We start from the raw sequence: 18,841 nt of genomic DNA on the forward strand, positions 1-18,841 counted from the left end.
TTTACTCGGATCCTCTGACTTTACTCTTTCCAATTGGAAGCGGTTTAATTAGCTTACACAACACAGAACAAGATTTTATTGATACAATTTTAAAAATATATAAATGGAACACACATTTTCAATATTGTTATTAATTTAATTGAACGTTATCAGATATATTCACCCTTTATTGTAACTTTCGGAATATTTTTATTTTTGGCTTAGATCGTAGGGCAGCCAATTGTCTGGTAATTTCCTTGACCATTTCAGTGGCTCGATTTTGGTTGCCACCTCGATTCTGATTTTTATCGCTTTAATGAAGTTTCATGCCGGTTATGCTGCCAGCTGCCAAACATTGATGCTGCTGCTGCGGAAATTTTGTTAAAAACTTTTTCGTCAATCCCACGGCGAGGTCCTCTATGGATCCGCACCGCCGTTTATCCCATCCTGGCCGAGCAATGTTATGGGGCATTTGAGGCGCTATTGATGCACGTCTTTCCAGTCTATTACTATCAGCACTTTTTCAGTTTGGCGCACTTCGTTTTTCCTGGTTTTTATACCCATCATATACTCGGTATTCAAGGAAGCATTGTTCTTTCAGAACGAAAATTGCATGGGGTCGGGTAGAATATGCAAAGATTACAAAGAAATTAATACACTGAACGGACTTTAGAAACATGGTACTACAATATATATTGTCAGGACTTAATTAGGGCTAGCCTTTTTTAGTTAAGTCGTGACATAAACTTTCTTAAATTTTTCCCATTTTTTGATCGATCGTTTTTAGGAAACAGAAATATATTACATAAAAACAATTAAAGGGGTATCGCAAAAAAGACTAAAAACAATAACCTTTCACATATACCCACATTACTACGATATTATACCCCATCAGTACAACTTATTAAAAAAATTAATTAGTGTCGTAATATTTTGAACCTAGCCGATTTAGTCTGCCAAAATCGATTTGTACATATATTGACAACATATCCTTGTTTTGCCAGGGTATTTAAACGTCGGCGTGCCGAATTCGTTTTGTCACATTTTGTTGTTCAGTTTCAGTTAACAGTTTATTGACTTCGCTCAACTTGTCGCCGTTATAATGTCAGCAAATTGTTAAAATGCTTTGTTAGGAATTTCGAACCATTTTTTCCCACTCTTTTGGCTTCTTGTGCTGCTGCCGATTTTTTTTTTATTTTGATTTTCGTATATATAAAATTTTTTCATTTTCCCTGCTTTTCCAGCTATTTTTCCCTGTGTGTGCTGTGTGTGTTGCTGTTGTTGTCCCTTTGTTTCGGAGGAGCAGGACCAAAAATATGCCATGCCGGAAAATAGTTGCTGCTGCTGTGGGTAATTTGCCGGCAACAACAAAAGAAGAGCCGAAAAGCAGGGCCAAGAACAATGTTGCCACATTTAAGCGTTTGAACTTCGGAGTCATAAAATATTTGTTAAGCATTTTGCGCTCAATTTTCTTTTTAGCCATTTGCGCTCTGCAGGTCAACAGGCAGCCAAAAAAGCAAACACATTGCCAGCAAACAGCAAACGGCAAACAGCAAACAAACAAACAGAAAGCCCTGCATCCTCCGCCTGCCCAGTGTCCTGCAAGTCCTTCGTTCTGCCCCTAGGAATATAATAACCAATTCGTAAGCACATTCATTACGCTTTGTGAGCAGAGTCCTGAGTCCGAAAATAGGCATGCCAGTGGCCTGAGTAGCCAGATACCTTTAAAATCATCCAACACTGACCACTTGGGTCAGCGAAACGTGGCTTAAAGGCGATGCCCTTTACGGCAATGATATAATTTAATATATTTTATTTATTGGTTAAGTATTGTCTTGTCACAGCAAGCCAAACCAAATGTTAATATACATATCACAATGTTAAACATTTTGAATACTCTTGAATACGCATACTAATAGGATGCAGCGAAAGTGCAATAGAAATGATTAATGATTGTAGTGCGTATAACTAGAAAATTCAAAGTTTTCTTTCTTACAATTACAATTAAATGCAAATGAATAAGTCGTATATTTTTAGAATTTTTTTTATAGTTAAGCTGACATTAACCATTATTTTAAAAGGTTGAAAGTTTTCGGAATGTTATATAATTTTACATTTCTGTGTTGAAAATGGAAACTTTCTGTGTTAGAAACTATGATCCAATGGAAACGACCCACCTTGCGTATTTCACACTATGACCAAAAATTAAAACACATTAGTGGTGAGCGCGAGTTTTCTTTTCTCTGCAGCATCCCTCACATTCACGTTTATTAGTATTTGTGCCTGATTTTCTTTTTCGCCCGCTTCTTATGTGGAGCCTACACCCTTTCCCCCTTGCCGAACATCCCAGAATTTTCCTGGCCTCCTTGCTGTGCTCGTCCTTGTTATTGTTGTTGTCAGCGTATTATGGCAAAATGACAAGCAAACAAATTATGTTTTTGTGTGCTTAGCGTGGGCCCAAAAAAAAAAAAAAAATGAGGAAAAACACAGGAAATACGGAGGGGAAAAATCCAGAGCACTTGGCACAAGGTAGCACAGCAGGCGGCTTTTGGGGTGTTTGAAAATAGTCAGCGGGATGAACATGCTCCTGGTAACATTTCTATCGATGGATGACCTGAAGGGAATTCTCCTCGCTTTAAGCACAAAATTGTGCATTGCCCACACGTTAGTTTTCAATGGGGATTTGTTCTTATTTTCCATCGGGGATCATCTATATCCATGGAACTCGAGTTTGATTAGCTAAAAGCCCTTGTCGATACGATATCTTGCGTGCAACAAATGTTCAAACTTTGTTCTAATAAAATAAGTACTGGCATTGCTGGTAGACAAAAATGTGTATTTTCTAAAATTCTGTCAGCCATCTCAATTTCATCTTGTATTAGCCTTAGTTTTCGCTTAACACTACGTGGTTAAAAAAGAAAACTATCAGAAATATACATAACAAGAAAAATAAAACAAAGAGTAAACAATGCAAACTTTTCCACCCCTTCGCCGCGGCGCTTTTCTTTGTGTTTTGCACACTTTATATCCAAATCGCAGTTCCTCCAACGCCGGCGACAGCCCAATGCAAATATTCCAACAACTTTTGGGACAAAACGCAGACGTGGCCCACACTTTTGGGCCAAAATCGCCAGCGGTGTTTCGACGACGAAGCAAAAACGCCAACTAGCCAAAAGAACTGCAACAGTGGGAGAGCCCAGGCAGGAGCTATTGAACTGGGAAATACCCTGTAATACGAAAACTTTATTTCTATTTCTACAGCTAGATCTTTAGATTCATAATTAAAATTCGTGTATATCTATCAGCAGAATGAAAAAAAGGACAATATGGGCAATAGGTACTTTAATGAGCAAAATGGCATTTAAATATTAATATATTTATTAATCCCAGGGACAAGTAAATGTTAATTTGGCTAAATTATACTCAATAAATAAATAAATCAAAGAAGATAAATAAACAAAAAATTAAGTTAGTTTTTTGGCGACCTCTTTTTAAATAGAACCATAGCTTTTAAGAATCCGAAAAAGCGAATTTCCAAATACCCCAGATACCCACCAAGTACTCCGTGCAAAAAGAGGAATCGGAGGAGGATTGGAGACGGGTCAGGACAGCTGCCCGGCGGAGCCGCACCCATTTACGTGCCCCAAAATGACAGTCATAACAAATTAAGAAGGTTACCTTTATTGCCATGGCCCAGAGCTGCTGCAGCAGCTCCAGCAGCTCCAGCCGCAGATGCGGGTTCAGATTCGGGTTCAGATTCAGCTTCGAGACGGGCTGAACTCCATTTTCCCGGCCAAACTGGCTGCTTGCCTAAGTACTTTTGCTAAATCTTTGCACGTTCCCAGTAGCGCAACAAAAAGCAACCTGAGCAAATGGAGAAACTTTGTCCGCTATTTTTCCCAACGAACTGTTTGCTGCTCTGCGTAATGTTTGTAATCATTACATTACAAATATGATATAAATATGATAGAAATTAGTACAAAATTAAATTAAATGCAGATGTTAAAAAGAAGTTTCAGCTTTCCCACATCTTATGTGTTCAAGTAAAGGCGTTGAAACACCAATAAATCTGTATTCCTACTACATAGATAGATACATTACATTATCCTGCAAATGAGTCGCAAACCTCCAACTGCAGTAGACGGTTCCTGTGGATAGAGTAGGCCAAGCTGCAATGTCCTCAAAGTTTTGAGACCCAAACATTGTTGCGGTCAAAGTTGTTGGAGCCGTGTTGTAGTTGTAGTTGCATTCGTTGGATACTCCTATGGTGTTGTTGTTGTTGCTGGCCCATGGTAGGCGCGGCCAAATGCTGTAGCCCCAAAAATATGTTTACTTTATGCGATACTCATAACCAACATCGAGGCGAATGTTCAATGTTTGCTTGCTCTGGGGAATTCGCAACGTGATCGGTTCGTTCTACCTGTTTGTTGTTCCAAGCCATCATCTAGTTTGTATTGGGATAACGCCCAATCAGGCAAATTGAAAAGCTAAAGCTTTCGGGCGTTCTAACCAATTCATTTCGACTTCGCAATCCAAATTAAAGTTCAAATTTTGTTTATCAATTTATCAATTTTAAAGATGCAACGAATATTTATATACATACCAAACGTATTTGCCATATTTAAACCATTTTAGTTTCAGAGCAGTGGTCTAAAAATGTCAACAGATGTTTCTTTTCGTAAGAAGTTCATCCGAATTTCATCGTGTTTGCTGGTTAATACACCATACCAATTATCCAGTGACACAAATATTTATACCCAACTTACTGTCATTCATATTCGCCTATTGTATAATTTGTGCCAAATCGCTACCTTTTTTGTTGCAGTCTAAAATCGTTTAACCAACCTCAGAGTGACCAAATCACACAAAATGCCTACTGATATATGGACTGCACATTTTCCTTTTGTCACCGCTTCACAATCGAGCGGACTTTTCATTGCATTTCATTTTGCGGTTCCCGCTCATTAGCCTCTCATCAATCGCTTAATTTCGAGGGTGCCAACCGCTGGGAAGCCCCTTTTTGACCCCTTTTCGACCCCTTTTTCCCCTTTCACGTGTGCGTGTGTGCGCGTGTGTGTGTTGGTGTGTGCCTGCGTGTTTGTGTGTGTGGCAATGCCACACAATAGCACCTATGATATGCCGCCACCTGAGCGAACGTTGTGCTAGTGCTGCATTCAACGCATTCATTTGTCATACATTTATGCAATTTACCCCATTGTGCCACGCCCAACGAGTGGGCGGCGGGGCGGTGGGTGGCGAAAAGGGAGTGGCACTGCACTGGGCACTGAGCATTTATTGAATTTTGTGACTTGAAGCATTTTACATTTTAAACATAAAGCAAGCCAGAAGCAATTTGTCGACAAGATCGACCAGGATATACCCTATATTCCATAGAGTTCATGTGCATAGAACAAGGATAAATATTCTCGTACCATAATACATCTCTCAGCGTGCCCAATTACAAATATTATTCAAAAGTTGCCAACAAGTTGAGGCGTACTGTATTTTGATAACGTGAAAATGTAGCAACTCAATTACATAGTCCTTTCATGGTGAAAGAAGTTATAAGAGGAAATTCCCGATTCGAATCCGATCTGGAATGTATGTAGAATCCTCCATAGGTCCGGTCACTGTTTGCATGGGGCTTCAGTATGGCTTTCTGGTGTGGTGGGCGCACGGGTATCGGCTATAGGGATAGGGCATCGGGTATAGGGTATAGGGTATAGGGTATATGGTATATGGTATAGGGGATCGGGTTTCGGGTTTCGGGGGATCTCCGGTACCAGGCCTCAGGTTCGTTTCTGTTTGGCCTTTTCGGCACATAAATTGCCCTGGCCAGACCAGAAAGGACCTGGCCGTGTTGTTGCCGTTGCTGTTGCTGTTTCTGTTGGTATGTTGTTTTTGGGCCTGTCTGCCATTTAGCCGCATTTTGTTTTTCATTTTTGCCAGTGCGTGTGCCCGTGCCCTCCTGCGTGTGTATTGTCGGCTGGCTGTTGTAGAGCACACGTACACACACGCACACACACAGGCACACGTATGTACACACGTACATACGGTATGCACAACGGAAATGAATTGAAATTTTAAAACCCACAGCTGCGACCGCTTCCTGCGGCAAAAGTAGCACCAACCGACGACACTTCCCAATATACACAGATGTATGTACTTACACATGTCTGTCGCCCCCGCTTGTTTTGACTGTGTGTGTGTGTGGACTTATTTATGTGTGCGTTCCAGAGAGTTATTTCTATTATTTTTGTTTAACCATTATTGTAGGAACCAAGGTGCGGAATGAACCAAAATTATAGTTCATACCGGCACCTACAAGTATGTTATTTTTGTAAGCCAGATTGATTGATTTAATTAAATAAGCTACTCCATATCGTACTATTAAAACTAAATGTCTTTAGAAAGGATTTGCCTTTCTAAGTTTTATGTACCAACTTCATATTTGCTACATGGCAATTTTTAAAATTTGATTTTATTGAAAAATTACCTCCAACGAGCACGTGTCGTATACATAATTTGCTGGAACTGTGCATCATCATATGAGAACTAATGGTTAAATGATTAGTTTTGAAGGCTTTACAATTAGAATTGATGTTACATGATGATAGATTGCAATAGACACAAAATAAGTATTGTTTTATAAGACAATTAGTGTCGAACACACACCATCTCAGTGAGAAGTTCTCACTTCGTTGGCTCCTTGCAAAAGCATGGTGTAAAAAATATCTCTTATCGCACAACTCTTTTCTCCTGCCGAAACCAATTTTCGGAATTGCTGTTGCGTGCAATTCATTTAAATAAAAACACATATATGCCCAGATATGTGCGCAAACATGGCTATATGCCGGGCTATACTCGTTTGTCTACGTGGACGTAGAAGTTTATATCGTTGATACACTTGGACGCATTCTTATGCCAAACACACACACGGTTCGGCCCCCTCATCGCCCAGTATTTAAAGTCCCGAGCCCGATGCTCCTTTTCATTTAAAATTCCAATGTGCCCGCACTAGTCGAATCGACAATATAGTTGAGTCCCTCCATTTCATCGATGCCAAATCGAATGATGACATATCGCAAAACGTGTCCGTCCGAAAAGGGCGTGAAGGATCTGAAGCCAGATCGAAGTTCCAGTGGACGGACGAGCCGTCCACTCTTGTTTACAATTTCCGCTGCGAACTTGTTCCATTTGCAGCAGATAACAGAAAAATAATGAATGAAATGTTTTTATTTTTGTGGAATTTAATAACTCTTGACTTGGAGAAGGCAATATTCAAATTGCGAGTGCTTCTGGGAGTGGCCGCCGAGTGAGTGTCAGCTTATAGGGATGGATTGATAGATGGCCAACAATTTGATGGTCACTTCCTGGCTCACTCCAGTGGAAAATTTAACGAACCTGTATCGAAACAAGCAATAAAACCATTTTCCGCCACAAGTGTACGAAATACTTTTTAATATTTCCTTAATTGCGAGTCAAATAGGCGGATTGCTTGCAAACAAATAGATATGTGGGCGGTGCACCCACATTGCTCTCCCCATATTTATGGACTCAAATATTTCCACTTCATTTCCACGCCTCTGGCTTTTCATTCGCGATAATTTAAGGGGAAAATTATGAAGAGCGACACGCGACAAGGTTCATGGGAAATTCCGGCACTTTATCGCCACAAACTGCTGCGCTGCAATCATCTTCTTCAGCAGACTGCGCCAAAAAAGAATTACACACGGTCCCCTTATTTCACGATTATTTTCTATTTTAATTATTTACATAAAAATGCTGCTACCAATGATTGATGGCATTGACATGGCGGCCGAGGGGAGAGGGCGGCCCGCAGAACTCAGGCGGATTCGCAACCGAAGCCAAATAAAGATGCCGATGATGACTGCGATGATGACAACACACACTCGATGGCAAATATAACGCATACGTACTGTGTGACTGCATGTGCGACCGAGCATGTATAAATTGTAAATCAATAAATAAACGAAAAAAAAAACAAGAATCGAACGGGGCTCACGCAAAAATCGTGAATAAATAAAGCGGGCAAAGTGACGCACAGAACACTGCACGAAAAATGCACCAGCAAGGGTTAAGGCAGAGGGTTAAGGGCAGAAATACACATATATGTACATAGATACGTTTTTTTTTTTTTTTGTTTGGTGGGGAGTGGGGCTAACGATGAACTGGCATATTGTTATTGCTATTGTTCCTGTGCAGCGGCCCATTGTTTATTTGATTTTGTATTTGGTGTATCGCGCGGAGCGCAGCGATAAAAATGCTGCTAAAGTATAAATTATGCCAATATAAGTTGGAAAATGCGCGAGATCGCAGCAACAACATGGGCCATAAGTGAGAAAAAGTTAAGCGAGGGCAGCTAAAACAATTGGTATCAAAAGCAAATGCTCATGACTTAAAACAATATAATACTTCTCCATTGAAACGAAACGCTAACCAGAAACAAAAGGACAGGAAAAAATTTTCTAAAAAAAATTCATAAAATATGTTTCAAAAAGTTACTATTTTACCATGTTATCATCCATAATAGGTAATCTTTTCACCTCATTTTCAGCCCAGTTGGACAGCGTTTAATATTTGATAGCGACCCTCGTGCAAAACAATGGCCAGGAGACAATGTAGCCAAAGCGATAAAGGGCCATATTCTCAATACACACACAAGTACAATTCCGTATTGGTATGTGTTTTTTCAGTTGGGTATTGGTGGCCATTCGGGTCACGCTCAAAAAATGCGCATAATTGGCAAATTTAGAGTAAAATTGCTTGACAAATATGCAAAAAATGTGTAACACACAAAAGGGGCGCCAGAATGGGGAATCCAAAACTTTATAGAAGAACCCCTGCCAGAAATTTCACCGTTTCAGCAAAGTGAATTATACAAAACCCATGTAAGTTAATGAGCATGCACTAGGTATTCTTTAAGAATCACAACTTAGGGTATATATCACAGCCGTTAACCATTATGGTCGACTTGCCCGACTATAAGATACCCGTTACTGAGCTAGTCCAAGTGAGACCGACAATTTTTAACATTTTTAAGAAATATCGGTAGAAATTGGGGAGAAAAATTCATTTTATATACTTAATTGGGCTGTTTTTAGGCGTCAGAGTAGACGTAGGTCGTTAGAGTGGGCGTGTCAAAAAGTTGCTTGGCAAATCGATAGAATTTTTATAAGACTAATAAAAATATTAAATAAAATGGTTCAACAGTGTGAGGTTTATGGGCGTTAGAGTTGAATCTCAACCTTCTAGCGTTTATAGTTCCTGAAATATTGACGTTCATACGGACAGACGGACGGACGGACATGGCTACTTTATATGGTCGAAATGAAGTGAACTGCCGCCATTACAGCGTTGCAAAGATCTGACTGCAATCAATATATCCTCTGCAAGAGTATACAAATATAATTTGTGATTCATAAAGAAATATATATTAATATCTGTTCACCCATGTCCAGTATGTCGACGAAACAGTTCCCAAGCTAACACCTTATCATACGGTACCAAAGCCTTATGATATAGATTCACAGCCCTTGTATTATTATTATTATTATTATGATAGATAGAATAGTTTACAAAACTAGACTAACTTAGATAGTATAGCATTAGCTACGGGGCTTACAGCTATATTTATTTACAATGTTATTATATCTTAATTTAGTTAATATCTAATTTGGTAACTAATTGCTGGCTTGTTATGTACAAATGCCTGTTTTGTTTTTAGATTTTGTGGTATAATTTAGTTTTTTTGAGGAAAAGTATGAGTTTTTGTATGTTATCTGGATTGGGTTTGCTAAGAAGGTCTAGAGGGTTGGTGTTGTTAAATATATCTTGCTTGGTTTGTAGGAGGGATGGGCATGAGTTAAATATGTGGTTTAAAGAAATATCACCTTGGCAAAACGGGCAAGTTGGTATTGAATTGGGATTTAGGTAGTGTTGGTGGGTTATGTTTGTGTGTCCTAGTCGAAGTCGTATTATTTTTATTTGGTCGAGTCTGGTCCAATTTGGGTGGGATTGTTTAAGGTAATCGCATGGGTGTGAGGTGTTCGTGTTAATAGATTGGTACCATGGACTGCAGTTTATTATGTGTTCTTTCTGTTTTGTCGCAAGGTCGGCTTTAAGGTGTTTTTTTATATCTGTGGTATTTATGTTTGGGGTGAGGATAAGTGGCATACTGCTTGCTGATTTTGCAGCTTGATCGGCTAATTCATTTCCTTTTATTCCTGAATGGCCAGGAATCCACATTATTTTAATTTTAGGTGCGTGTTGCGTTATTAGCGATCGTATTCTGCTTGGGTAAAAGCTGTTATTATTTGTGTTTTGAATTGAATCTACTGCTGATAGGGAGTCGGAGCAGATAATAAATTTGCCTCTTCGGTTTTTAGTAAGTTCTATTGCTTCTAGGATGGCGATTGTTTCGGAGGTGAGGACGGATGAATATGGGGGCAGTATGCCGTATTTCAAGACGTCTGTCTCCGTTGTAATGGCGAATGATATTGTGTAATTAATTTTTGAACCGTCAGTGAATATGAAATTGTGTGTTTTGAGGTTATTCTTTGTGTGTTCGTATAATTTTCTGTATTGGTCTGGAGATGTTTGTTCTTTCTTATGGATTCTAAGTGACGTGTCTATTAGATTGGGGAGGGTCCATGGTGGTTTGTTTTTATGGAGTTTTATTGGTTTGTAGGGTAGATTAAGTTCTAGGCTAAGTTTGATTGTTCGGTCTATTGTTGATGTTTTTTTCTTATTAGCTTTTTTAGGCTTTAAGAACTTATGTATTGGTGTGTTTTTGGAGAGGATTAGGTTTTGGGATAGTTTGGCTATTTGAAGGTCTCGTTTCATTTCTAAGGGGGGAGTATTCGATTCGTAAAGTAAGTTATTTATTGGGGTAGAGCGATATGCGCCGAGAGCTAGACGGATAGCGGAGTTAAACGGTGTTTTTATTTTGTTTAAAATGCTTTTGGGAGCATGGCCGTACAGAAACAAACCATACTCTAGTTTGGCTATAATTGTTGCTTTTGCGACATTAAGTAGTGTATGCGTGTTGCAGTTAAATTTAAGACTAGATAGGCATTTTATTATATTTAGCTTGTTGTGTAGTTTGGGTAGAAGTAGGTTTATGTGTGTGTTCCATTTGTATTTGTTGTTTAAGGTTATTCCTAGAATTTTTAAGGACGTAACGCTAGGAATTTGGAAGTTGTTGCAGCTTATCTTGCATGTGCAGTGACGTTTTCTGCATATGTGGAGGTGTTGACATTTGGATAGGGAAAGCGATGCCCCTGAGTAGGAGCACCAATTTTCTATATCGTCGAATAGATTGTCTAAGTTGAAATTTGTATTTGTGTTTTTGTTGAAATTTATTATAAGGAAGAAGTCGTCGGCATATGCGTTGAATTTAATTTCTTTATGTAGGGATATGATGTTGGATAATTTGTTGAATGCTATGAGGAAAAGTATTACGGATATGGGTGAACCTTGGGGGATTCCGTTGAATAGGGGTAACGGGCTTGATGTATGCGGACCGACGCGGACAGTTATTTTTCTGTTGCTCATGAAGTTTTTAATGTATTTTATTATTTTGGGACCCGTTTTCCATTCCTGCAATTGCTGGATTATGGAGTGCACACCTACTCGATCGAAGGCTCTTGAAAAATCAAGAGTGACGAGGGAGGTGTGCATTTTTGACTTCGTTATGAGATAGTCTACATAGAGTAGACAGTCCGAAGTCGATTTGCCTTTTTTGAACCCGAATTGTTTGTCGTTAATTAGGTTGTTGTATGTCACTAGCCACCAGAGTCTTTTCGCAATTATTTTATCAAGTATCTTTGCTATACAGCAGTTGAGGGAGATGGGTCGGTATGAGGAAGTTTTCGTTTTGTCGGTGTTTGGCTTAAGGATTGGGATGATTAGGCTTGTTTTGTAGGCTTGAGGTATGTGGCTATTGAATATTTCATTAAATAGTTTCGTTATTCGGTTTTTTGTTGTGTGGGAGCTATTTTTGATCATTTGATACGAGATTCTATTTAGTCCTGGAGCACATCCTTTTAATGTTTGTAGTGCTGAGCTAAGTTCTAGATACGTTATGTTCTCTTCTATGGTTTGGGCTATTGGAGAGGGGGTGTAGAGATGTATGTTATTTCTATATTTATTGTTCCGGAACTCCTCTGAAAAGTTCCAGTCGCCGGAGAGGTCAGAGAAATGTTGTGCGAATATGTTAGCAATTTCGTTGCTAGCCAATGTAGTCTCGTTATTTACTGGGTTTGTGATGGCATGAATTTGTTTTGCTGGGTTAAGTCCGCAGAAGCGTCTTATATTGGCCCATATTTTGGATGAGGGAGTAGTGGGATGGATGGTTGAGGTGAAAGAGCTGGAAGCTTCTTTTTTCCTCTTTTTTAGTTCGTATCTAAATATTGCGTTTTTGCGTCTATAGTCTAGAATGTTGTCAACAGTAATTGTGCGGTTTAATTTTTTCCAGGCAAGTTGTTTTTCTTTACGTAATTGGTCGAGGTGTTTATTCCACCATGGAACCCTGTATGGATGTGTGTTAGGTGAGGTTTGTGGGATGGAGAGGTTTGCGCTATAAAGGATGATTCTATTGATTAGAGCGGCTTCTTTGTTTACGTTGTGGGAGGTGGGGTATTTCTTGTTGGTTTGGTGGGTAAGAGCGTTGAACTGTTCCCAGTTGGCTTCTTTGAGTTTAAAAAAGGGTCTGTAGAATTTTTGTGGATTGGTTGTTGGGAATAGTGTTGTGATAATAGGGAAATGGTCGCTACCGTGAAGATCGTTTAGTATTTTCCACTTGGCGTGGGGGGCTAGGATTGGAGAGCAGAGTGTGAGGTCTATGTGTGTGTATGTATTGTGTGTTGAAAAGTGTGTGGGAGATTTGTCGTTTAACAGGATAAGGTGCATGTTGTCAATGAATCTATGAGTTATTTTTCCTCGTTTATTTGTTGTTGGGGAGCCCCAGGATGGGTGCCATCCATTAAAATCTCCCGTAATTAGAGAGGGTGTTTGTTGTATGTTAAATGTGTTATGGAGTGTCTGGTTAGTTATGTTTTTGGTCGGAGAAATGTATGTGGAAAATATGTTTAATTTAAGTTTAGATTCTATATTTATGGCTATTGCTTCTATATCGATTGTTATGTTGAGGACAGTGTGTTGTATTGACTTATGCACTAGTAGTGCTACGCCCCCAAATCTGTTGGTGGCAATATTTGTTAATAGTTTGTAGTTTATTGGGGTTGGAATGTTATTAGTGTATTGTATATGGGTTTCTTGGAGGGAAATTATGTGGGGGGAGTATTTTTTGATTAGAATAAGGAGATGGCTGTAGTTGTTTAGATATCCTTTTAGATTCCATTGGATTATAGTTAGGGACATTTGTGAGAAAATTAAAGCTTATAACTTACTTAAAGGTAGTGTTAACGGTTAGGGTTTTGTGTAGAGTTCTATATGGATTCGCTGTCGCTGTTGTTAGTGTGCTTGTTTTTGTGGGCTTTGGCCTTTAGTTTTGATGCTTTAAGGTTTATGGATAGGTTATTGGATTTATCTTTAGGGAAGATTTTTATTTTTAGGTCTTCTGTGAGTTGTGATGAGTATGCCGTAGATGGTTTTCTGGTAGGTGTGTAGTCGGTATCCATGTCTTCTAGTTTGTCGTAGCTGTGGTGGTGGTGGTGTTGGTGTGGTTGGTTGGATAGTAAGGTTGTTTTGGCTGGTTCAGTTGTTGGTGTCTTAGCTGAAGTGTTTTGTGCTGCTGATTTGGGTGTGTGGTGCGGATTTTGTTGTTGTGATTGGGTTGTGTTTGTGTGAATATTAGGTGATGGAGTGTTTGTTGTCCTCTGGGTTGTGCCGTTTGTAAGTGTTTTGGCGTAGGTGTTTTTCGTTTGGAAGCCGTGACGTTCGAAATATATGTGTTGGGCCGTTTTATGGTCAACTTTTTGTGTGGTTTTAATTGCTGTTAATTCCTGGTTTTTTATGAACGTAGGGCATTTGCGGTCAATTGGGCTGTGTTGATGGTCAAGTTCTGGGTTATTTCGGCAATTTAAGCAGTTTTTTTCGTTTGTGCATTTTTCTCCGTCGTTTGTGTGTTTTGTTTCAGAGCAATTGATGCAAGTTTCTACACTTTTGCATATGGGTGTTGGATGACCGAAGCGGAGGCATTTTTTGCATCGAAGTGGGAGTGGGATATAGTCTCGTACTCGGACTGTTTCGTACCCGATTCGTACTATCTCGGGGAGCTTATGCGATTCAAAGGTTATAATTATGAGTCCAGTTTCAACTAATGTGATGTTGTTGGTGTCGGAGTTAGAGTTGGGGTTTTGCCGTTTCATTATTTTTTTAACTTCAGATACTTTTTGTGGTTTTAGTTCTTGTAGAATTGTGTCTTCGTCGATGTGTCTAAGGTCGTTACAGTAAATAACTCCCTTAGAGAAGTTTAATGTTTTATGTTCACTTGCTGTTACATCCTCATCTGCAATTTTTGTTAGTTTTAGGAGTTTTCTGGCTTGTAATTCATTTTTGGTTTTTATTAGCAGGTTGCCGTCTCTTGTACGTTTGCATCCCTCAACTTCTCCTCCACAGGCAAAGTCCACCGATTTTTTTATGATGAATGGTGAAGTTCTTTCGAAAGAGTTGTTGTCATTTCTTTTAATAATTATAAATTTAGGTTCGCCTAATTGGGATTGGTATGTTTTTGAAGTGATTTTGTAAATGTTTGGTGGGTCTGTCATGATTGTTGGTTAAGGGCTTGAGCCCGGATTAGCGGTATTGTTGTTTTTGTTGTTAAGTTTTTTATTTTCTCTTTGTGGTTGATATTTGTTTATCAAGATTTTGCTGATAAGAGTTTTGGGCTTACGCGAAGCGAGGCTTTAGACTGAGAGGCACGACTTATCTCTTCGGAGGTTGAAGTGGTACTGACAGCCCTTGTATTATTTATCATGATTAATCTAGCCTGAACATTAATTTATTGTATAGATCGAAACACTTACACGCCTGATTTCCCGAGATTGCTTATCTCTCAAGTGCAAACAAAACGCCAATCATTTTTAATTTCAACGCTAGTGATTTACGGAACATTTAAAAAAAATACCAAACCTTTAACACTTCCTTTATCATAAATAAAACAATTTTTTATTTATACATTTTTAAATTTATACAAAAAAAATTGGTTTATATTCTAGGTTAAATTCATTTGCGTGCTTGACATTCTTAGACATCAGAGTGCTTTTTGATCCAGTCCTTAAAGTAAAAGACCCTGGCATATCCGTCCGGGTAGGTGGACCCACATCCGTCCACGACGAATCCGGCCACGCCCACCAGTTGGTTGTTATATACGGCCGGGCCACCGGAATCGCCATTGCAAGCACCATTGTCCACCTGGTGGAGCAGGCACAGCTCGCCCTCAAATCCGAAATCGATCAGCTCCTCACACTGCTGCCTGGTTATCGACTTTAGGGTGTTGTACTGCAGATAGCGTGGCAAGTCTCCCTGGTGTTTGATCCTTCCCCATCCGGAAATTACGACATCTACATCCGCTGGCGTATCCACAGTGGGTAGATCGATGGGCTGAATGCTCGCGGACAGAATCAGTGGGCTCTCTAGTCGCAGCAGAGCAACGTCGTTAAGGAAGTTACCATACTCCTCGTGGACAATTACCTCGGCCACCTGGACAAGGACTCCACCGCTGAATCGATCGTTTGAGCCCGCTCGAATGGTGAAACGCTCCGCAGCGATTGGCGTAATCACATGATTCACGTCCTCGTTGGAGACACAATGGGCGGCGGTTAAGATGTAGGTTCTGGTCAGAATTGAACCTCCACAGCTGTGGGAACCGGCGTTCCTCAGGGAGACCTGGTGGGGAAACTGATTTTTCACCGCATCCTCACCGCCCACCACTCGACCGTTCAGTTTACCAGGCGCCGACTGTACGGGCAGCACCAAGAACAGCAGAAAGCTGCAGAGCAAAATCGCTACTTTGCCGAATGTCATTTTTCCAAATGGGCAATGCCCAACTTGGCGACTGCCTCTTATATTCGGACACCCGGTAATTTAGCCTTCTGATTTCCAGCAGACACTATCTTATCCGTATCTAATCGCGTGAGATTTATTTTATAGGTGCTTCAATGTGAATAAATCTAATCGAGGAGTCATGGCGATTGAAAATTATGTCATTACTAATTGTTTTGTGGCTCGTTGGCCTAACTTGTGGTCAAATCTAAGGAAAGTACTTTCTTTGACCAGTTTTGAATACATAGTCATCAATAAAACATATTCCAAATATCGCACTGTAAAGGGGGAATGTATCATATAGCAATAATAGGTTAATGTGTGAAACAGATAGATTTTATATCTCATATTTAATAGCTCAGAATCATTGCTGCAGACAATTTTTGTGCATTTTTTCGTAATGTTTGGTGATTAATACAATTTTTACGCTTAATTAGAAGGCTTCAATATGTTTTGTTATAGGTATGTTTATAGGTTTGTTTATAGGTATGTTTAGAATACCTATAAACATTGACAAAAAAAATAATATATTAATTCAAAAATGTGGGCGTGGCAGTTCTGAGCGGATGTGGGCGTTAGAGTGGAGCGTCAATATAACGAGGCGTTTATACGGCCGGACAGACGGACTTGGCCTGATCGATTTAGAAGAGTCGGAAAAGCTCCTTTCTACCTGTTACATATATTTCAATGAATCTTTTACAATAAAAAGCTCAAAAGTCACCAAAGCAAATAGAAAAGATTATTTTCGAATTGACACCGGTCAAGGGAAAACCAATTCAGAAAATTGAAGACGTATCTAATTCCTTTTCCTTTATCGGATGGCGCTGTCAAATAAATTGTACAATCGCCAATTCACGAACTCTGGCTGAATTCATAGACGTATGTTAGATAATTCATGAAAAGTGATTTATATACACAAGTTGGTTGCGTAAAAACGTCATAGAATAATCATAATAGAATAAGCCCGATTTTTTCCAACTTTTAAGATAATTTTAAACATTTGCTAAGAACGAAGCTATTTAAAATGAAAACTTTATTGATAGTCAACACAAACAATTCTTATTATCGTTGAGCAGTTATTTAAATGAAATTCCCTCAATACAGCTATGCCAGCATTATTTCACATCCGAGTTATTCTTAATCCATTCGTTGTGGTAGTACACCCTGGCATATCCATCTGGATAGCTCGTTCCACAGGCGGACCACACGAACCCGGCCACGCCCACCACTTGGTTGTTATATACGGCCGGACCACCGGAGTCCCCATTGCACGCTCCATTATCGGCCTCGTGGATGAGGCACAACTCGCTCTGGACTCCCCAGCCGATCAGTTCGTCGCACCTCTCCAAGGAAATGGACTTCAGGGTGTTGTACTGCAGATAGCGTGGCAAGTCTCCCTGGTGTTTGATCCTTCCCCAGCCGGAAATGATGACGTCCACATCCGCTGGAGTATCCGCAGTGGGTAGATCGATGGGCTGAATACTCGCGGACAGGATCAGTGGGCTCTCTAGTCGCAGCAGAGCAACGTCGTTAAGGAAGTTACCATACTCCTCGTGGACAATTACCTCGGCCACCTGGACAAGGACTCCACCGCTGAATCGATCGTTGGAGCCCGCTCGAATGGTGAAACGCTCCGCAGCAATTGGAACGGAATTGCCATTTGAGTCCTGATTGGTTACACAATGGGCAGCGGTTAAGACGTAGTTCCTGGACAGAATCGAACCTCCACAGCTGTGGGAGCCGGCGTTCCTCAGGGACACCTGGTGGGGAAACTGATTTTTCACGGCATCCTCACCGCCCACCACTCGACCGTTGAGGCTACCAGGTGCCGAATGTACGGGCACTGCCAACAGCAGCAAAAAGCTACCGAGCAAAATCGCTGCCTTAACGGATCTCATATTCCAAATGGGCAAGCCCCAAAGAGGGGTACCTTCTTATATAGATTGGCATTTTACTTAATTTATAACACCTTCATTATCTGTACTTAACGAATATGTGTACTTCCGAACTAAAATAAATGATTTAGTGCGAAAGTCGAACGAAAAATTGCCCAATGGGCACACAAATTTTAAAAAGTTTTTGAGAATTCATTTCCGTAAATAGAATTTTTTTGTTGGATATTTTTGAAACCATATTTTTTCAAATGCTGTCGCTATCTCTGAGTAGTGAACATTCGCATTCACATTTTGGCCCCTTGGCTTAGCTAGCGGTTAAGCCTGTAATATCTTATCGATCTATTTTGGCCTTATGTATGAGCAAATCTTATCGAAATTCTCAACTATCGCGGAGATTCGGCCAGATAAGCTTGACTTATCTTGATGGGGCAATCCAGTCCATAGTTTGACCTTGTCAGTCGATTGAAAAGATGCATACTTTGCGGCATAAAAATGTTTCGATGGTTAAATTCACAGACATAATCAAAGGCTCTTGGTGAGTGCTACAAAAATGAATCGCCAATCGATAATGAAAAGCTTATTAATCAGTCGCATACCTCGACTTTAATATATCCTTTGCTTGCAGTTCTTGAAAGGGAGATGGAACGGCGATTCATTTCATTTTTAGTGGCTAGGCTATATACATTAAATCGTTTTTTATGTTATCTTCGTTTTTTATGTGTACTTCCAATCTAAAATAAAACAATGCTTTAGGCACCAAATGTTCTTGGCATATTCGTTTATATTGCCAAGATACATAAATTAGAACATGTTTCAATAATGTGAGCATGACAGGGTGTTGCGGTCTGTGCGTGCGTGTGTCAATGAATTGAAACATACTTTCACTGCGTATGCGTCATGTTGAATTCCAATTTTCTATATTTTTTATTGCCGTGTGG

The 18,841-nt window shown here is 39.8% G+C and overlaps 2 protein-coding genes across 2 annotated transcripts, besides 3 other annotated features; both read right to left on the bottom strand.

Moving 5' to 3' along the window:
- Positions 1–8,964: 8,964 nt before the first annotated feature.
- Positions 8,965–9,309: a mobile genetic element.
- Positions 9,310–9,547: 238 nt separating this feature from the next.
- Positions 9,548–14,918: a mobile genetic element.
- Positions 14,919–15,107: 189 nt separating this feature from the next.
- On the bottom strand, positions 15,108–16,008 carry Ser6 (Serine protease 6). The gene has a single exon (NM_078702.2). The coding sequence runs from the start codon at positions 15,988–15,990 to the stop codon at positions 15,211–15,213; it is 780 nt and encodes a 259-aa protein (NP_523426.1). The 5' UTR covers positions 15,991–16,008; the 3' UTR covers positions 15,108–15,210.
- Positions 16,009–16,524: 516 nt separating this feature from the next.
- Positions 16,525–16,592: a mobile genetic element.
- A 437-nt stretch (positions 16,593–17,029) lies between these two features.
- Positions 17,030–17,922, bottom strand: CG1304 (uncharacterized protein). Its single transcript, NM_134574.2, has one exon. It carries the CDS (start codon positions 17,904–17,906, stop codon positions 17,124–17,126), a length of 783 nt encoding a protein of 260 aa, NP_608418.1. The 5' UTR covers positions 17,907–17,922; the 3' UTR covers positions 17,030–17,123.
- Positions 17,923–18,841: the final 919 nt, after the last annotated feature.

The sequence above is a fragment of the Drosophila melanogaster genome, chromosome X (genome assembly GCF_000001215.4).
Source record: "Drosophila melanogaster chromosome X".
In the NCBI taxonomy this organism is placed as follows: domain Eukaryota; kingdom Metazoa; phylum Arthropoda; class Insecta; order Diptera; family Drosophilidae; genus Drosophila; species Drosophila melanogaster.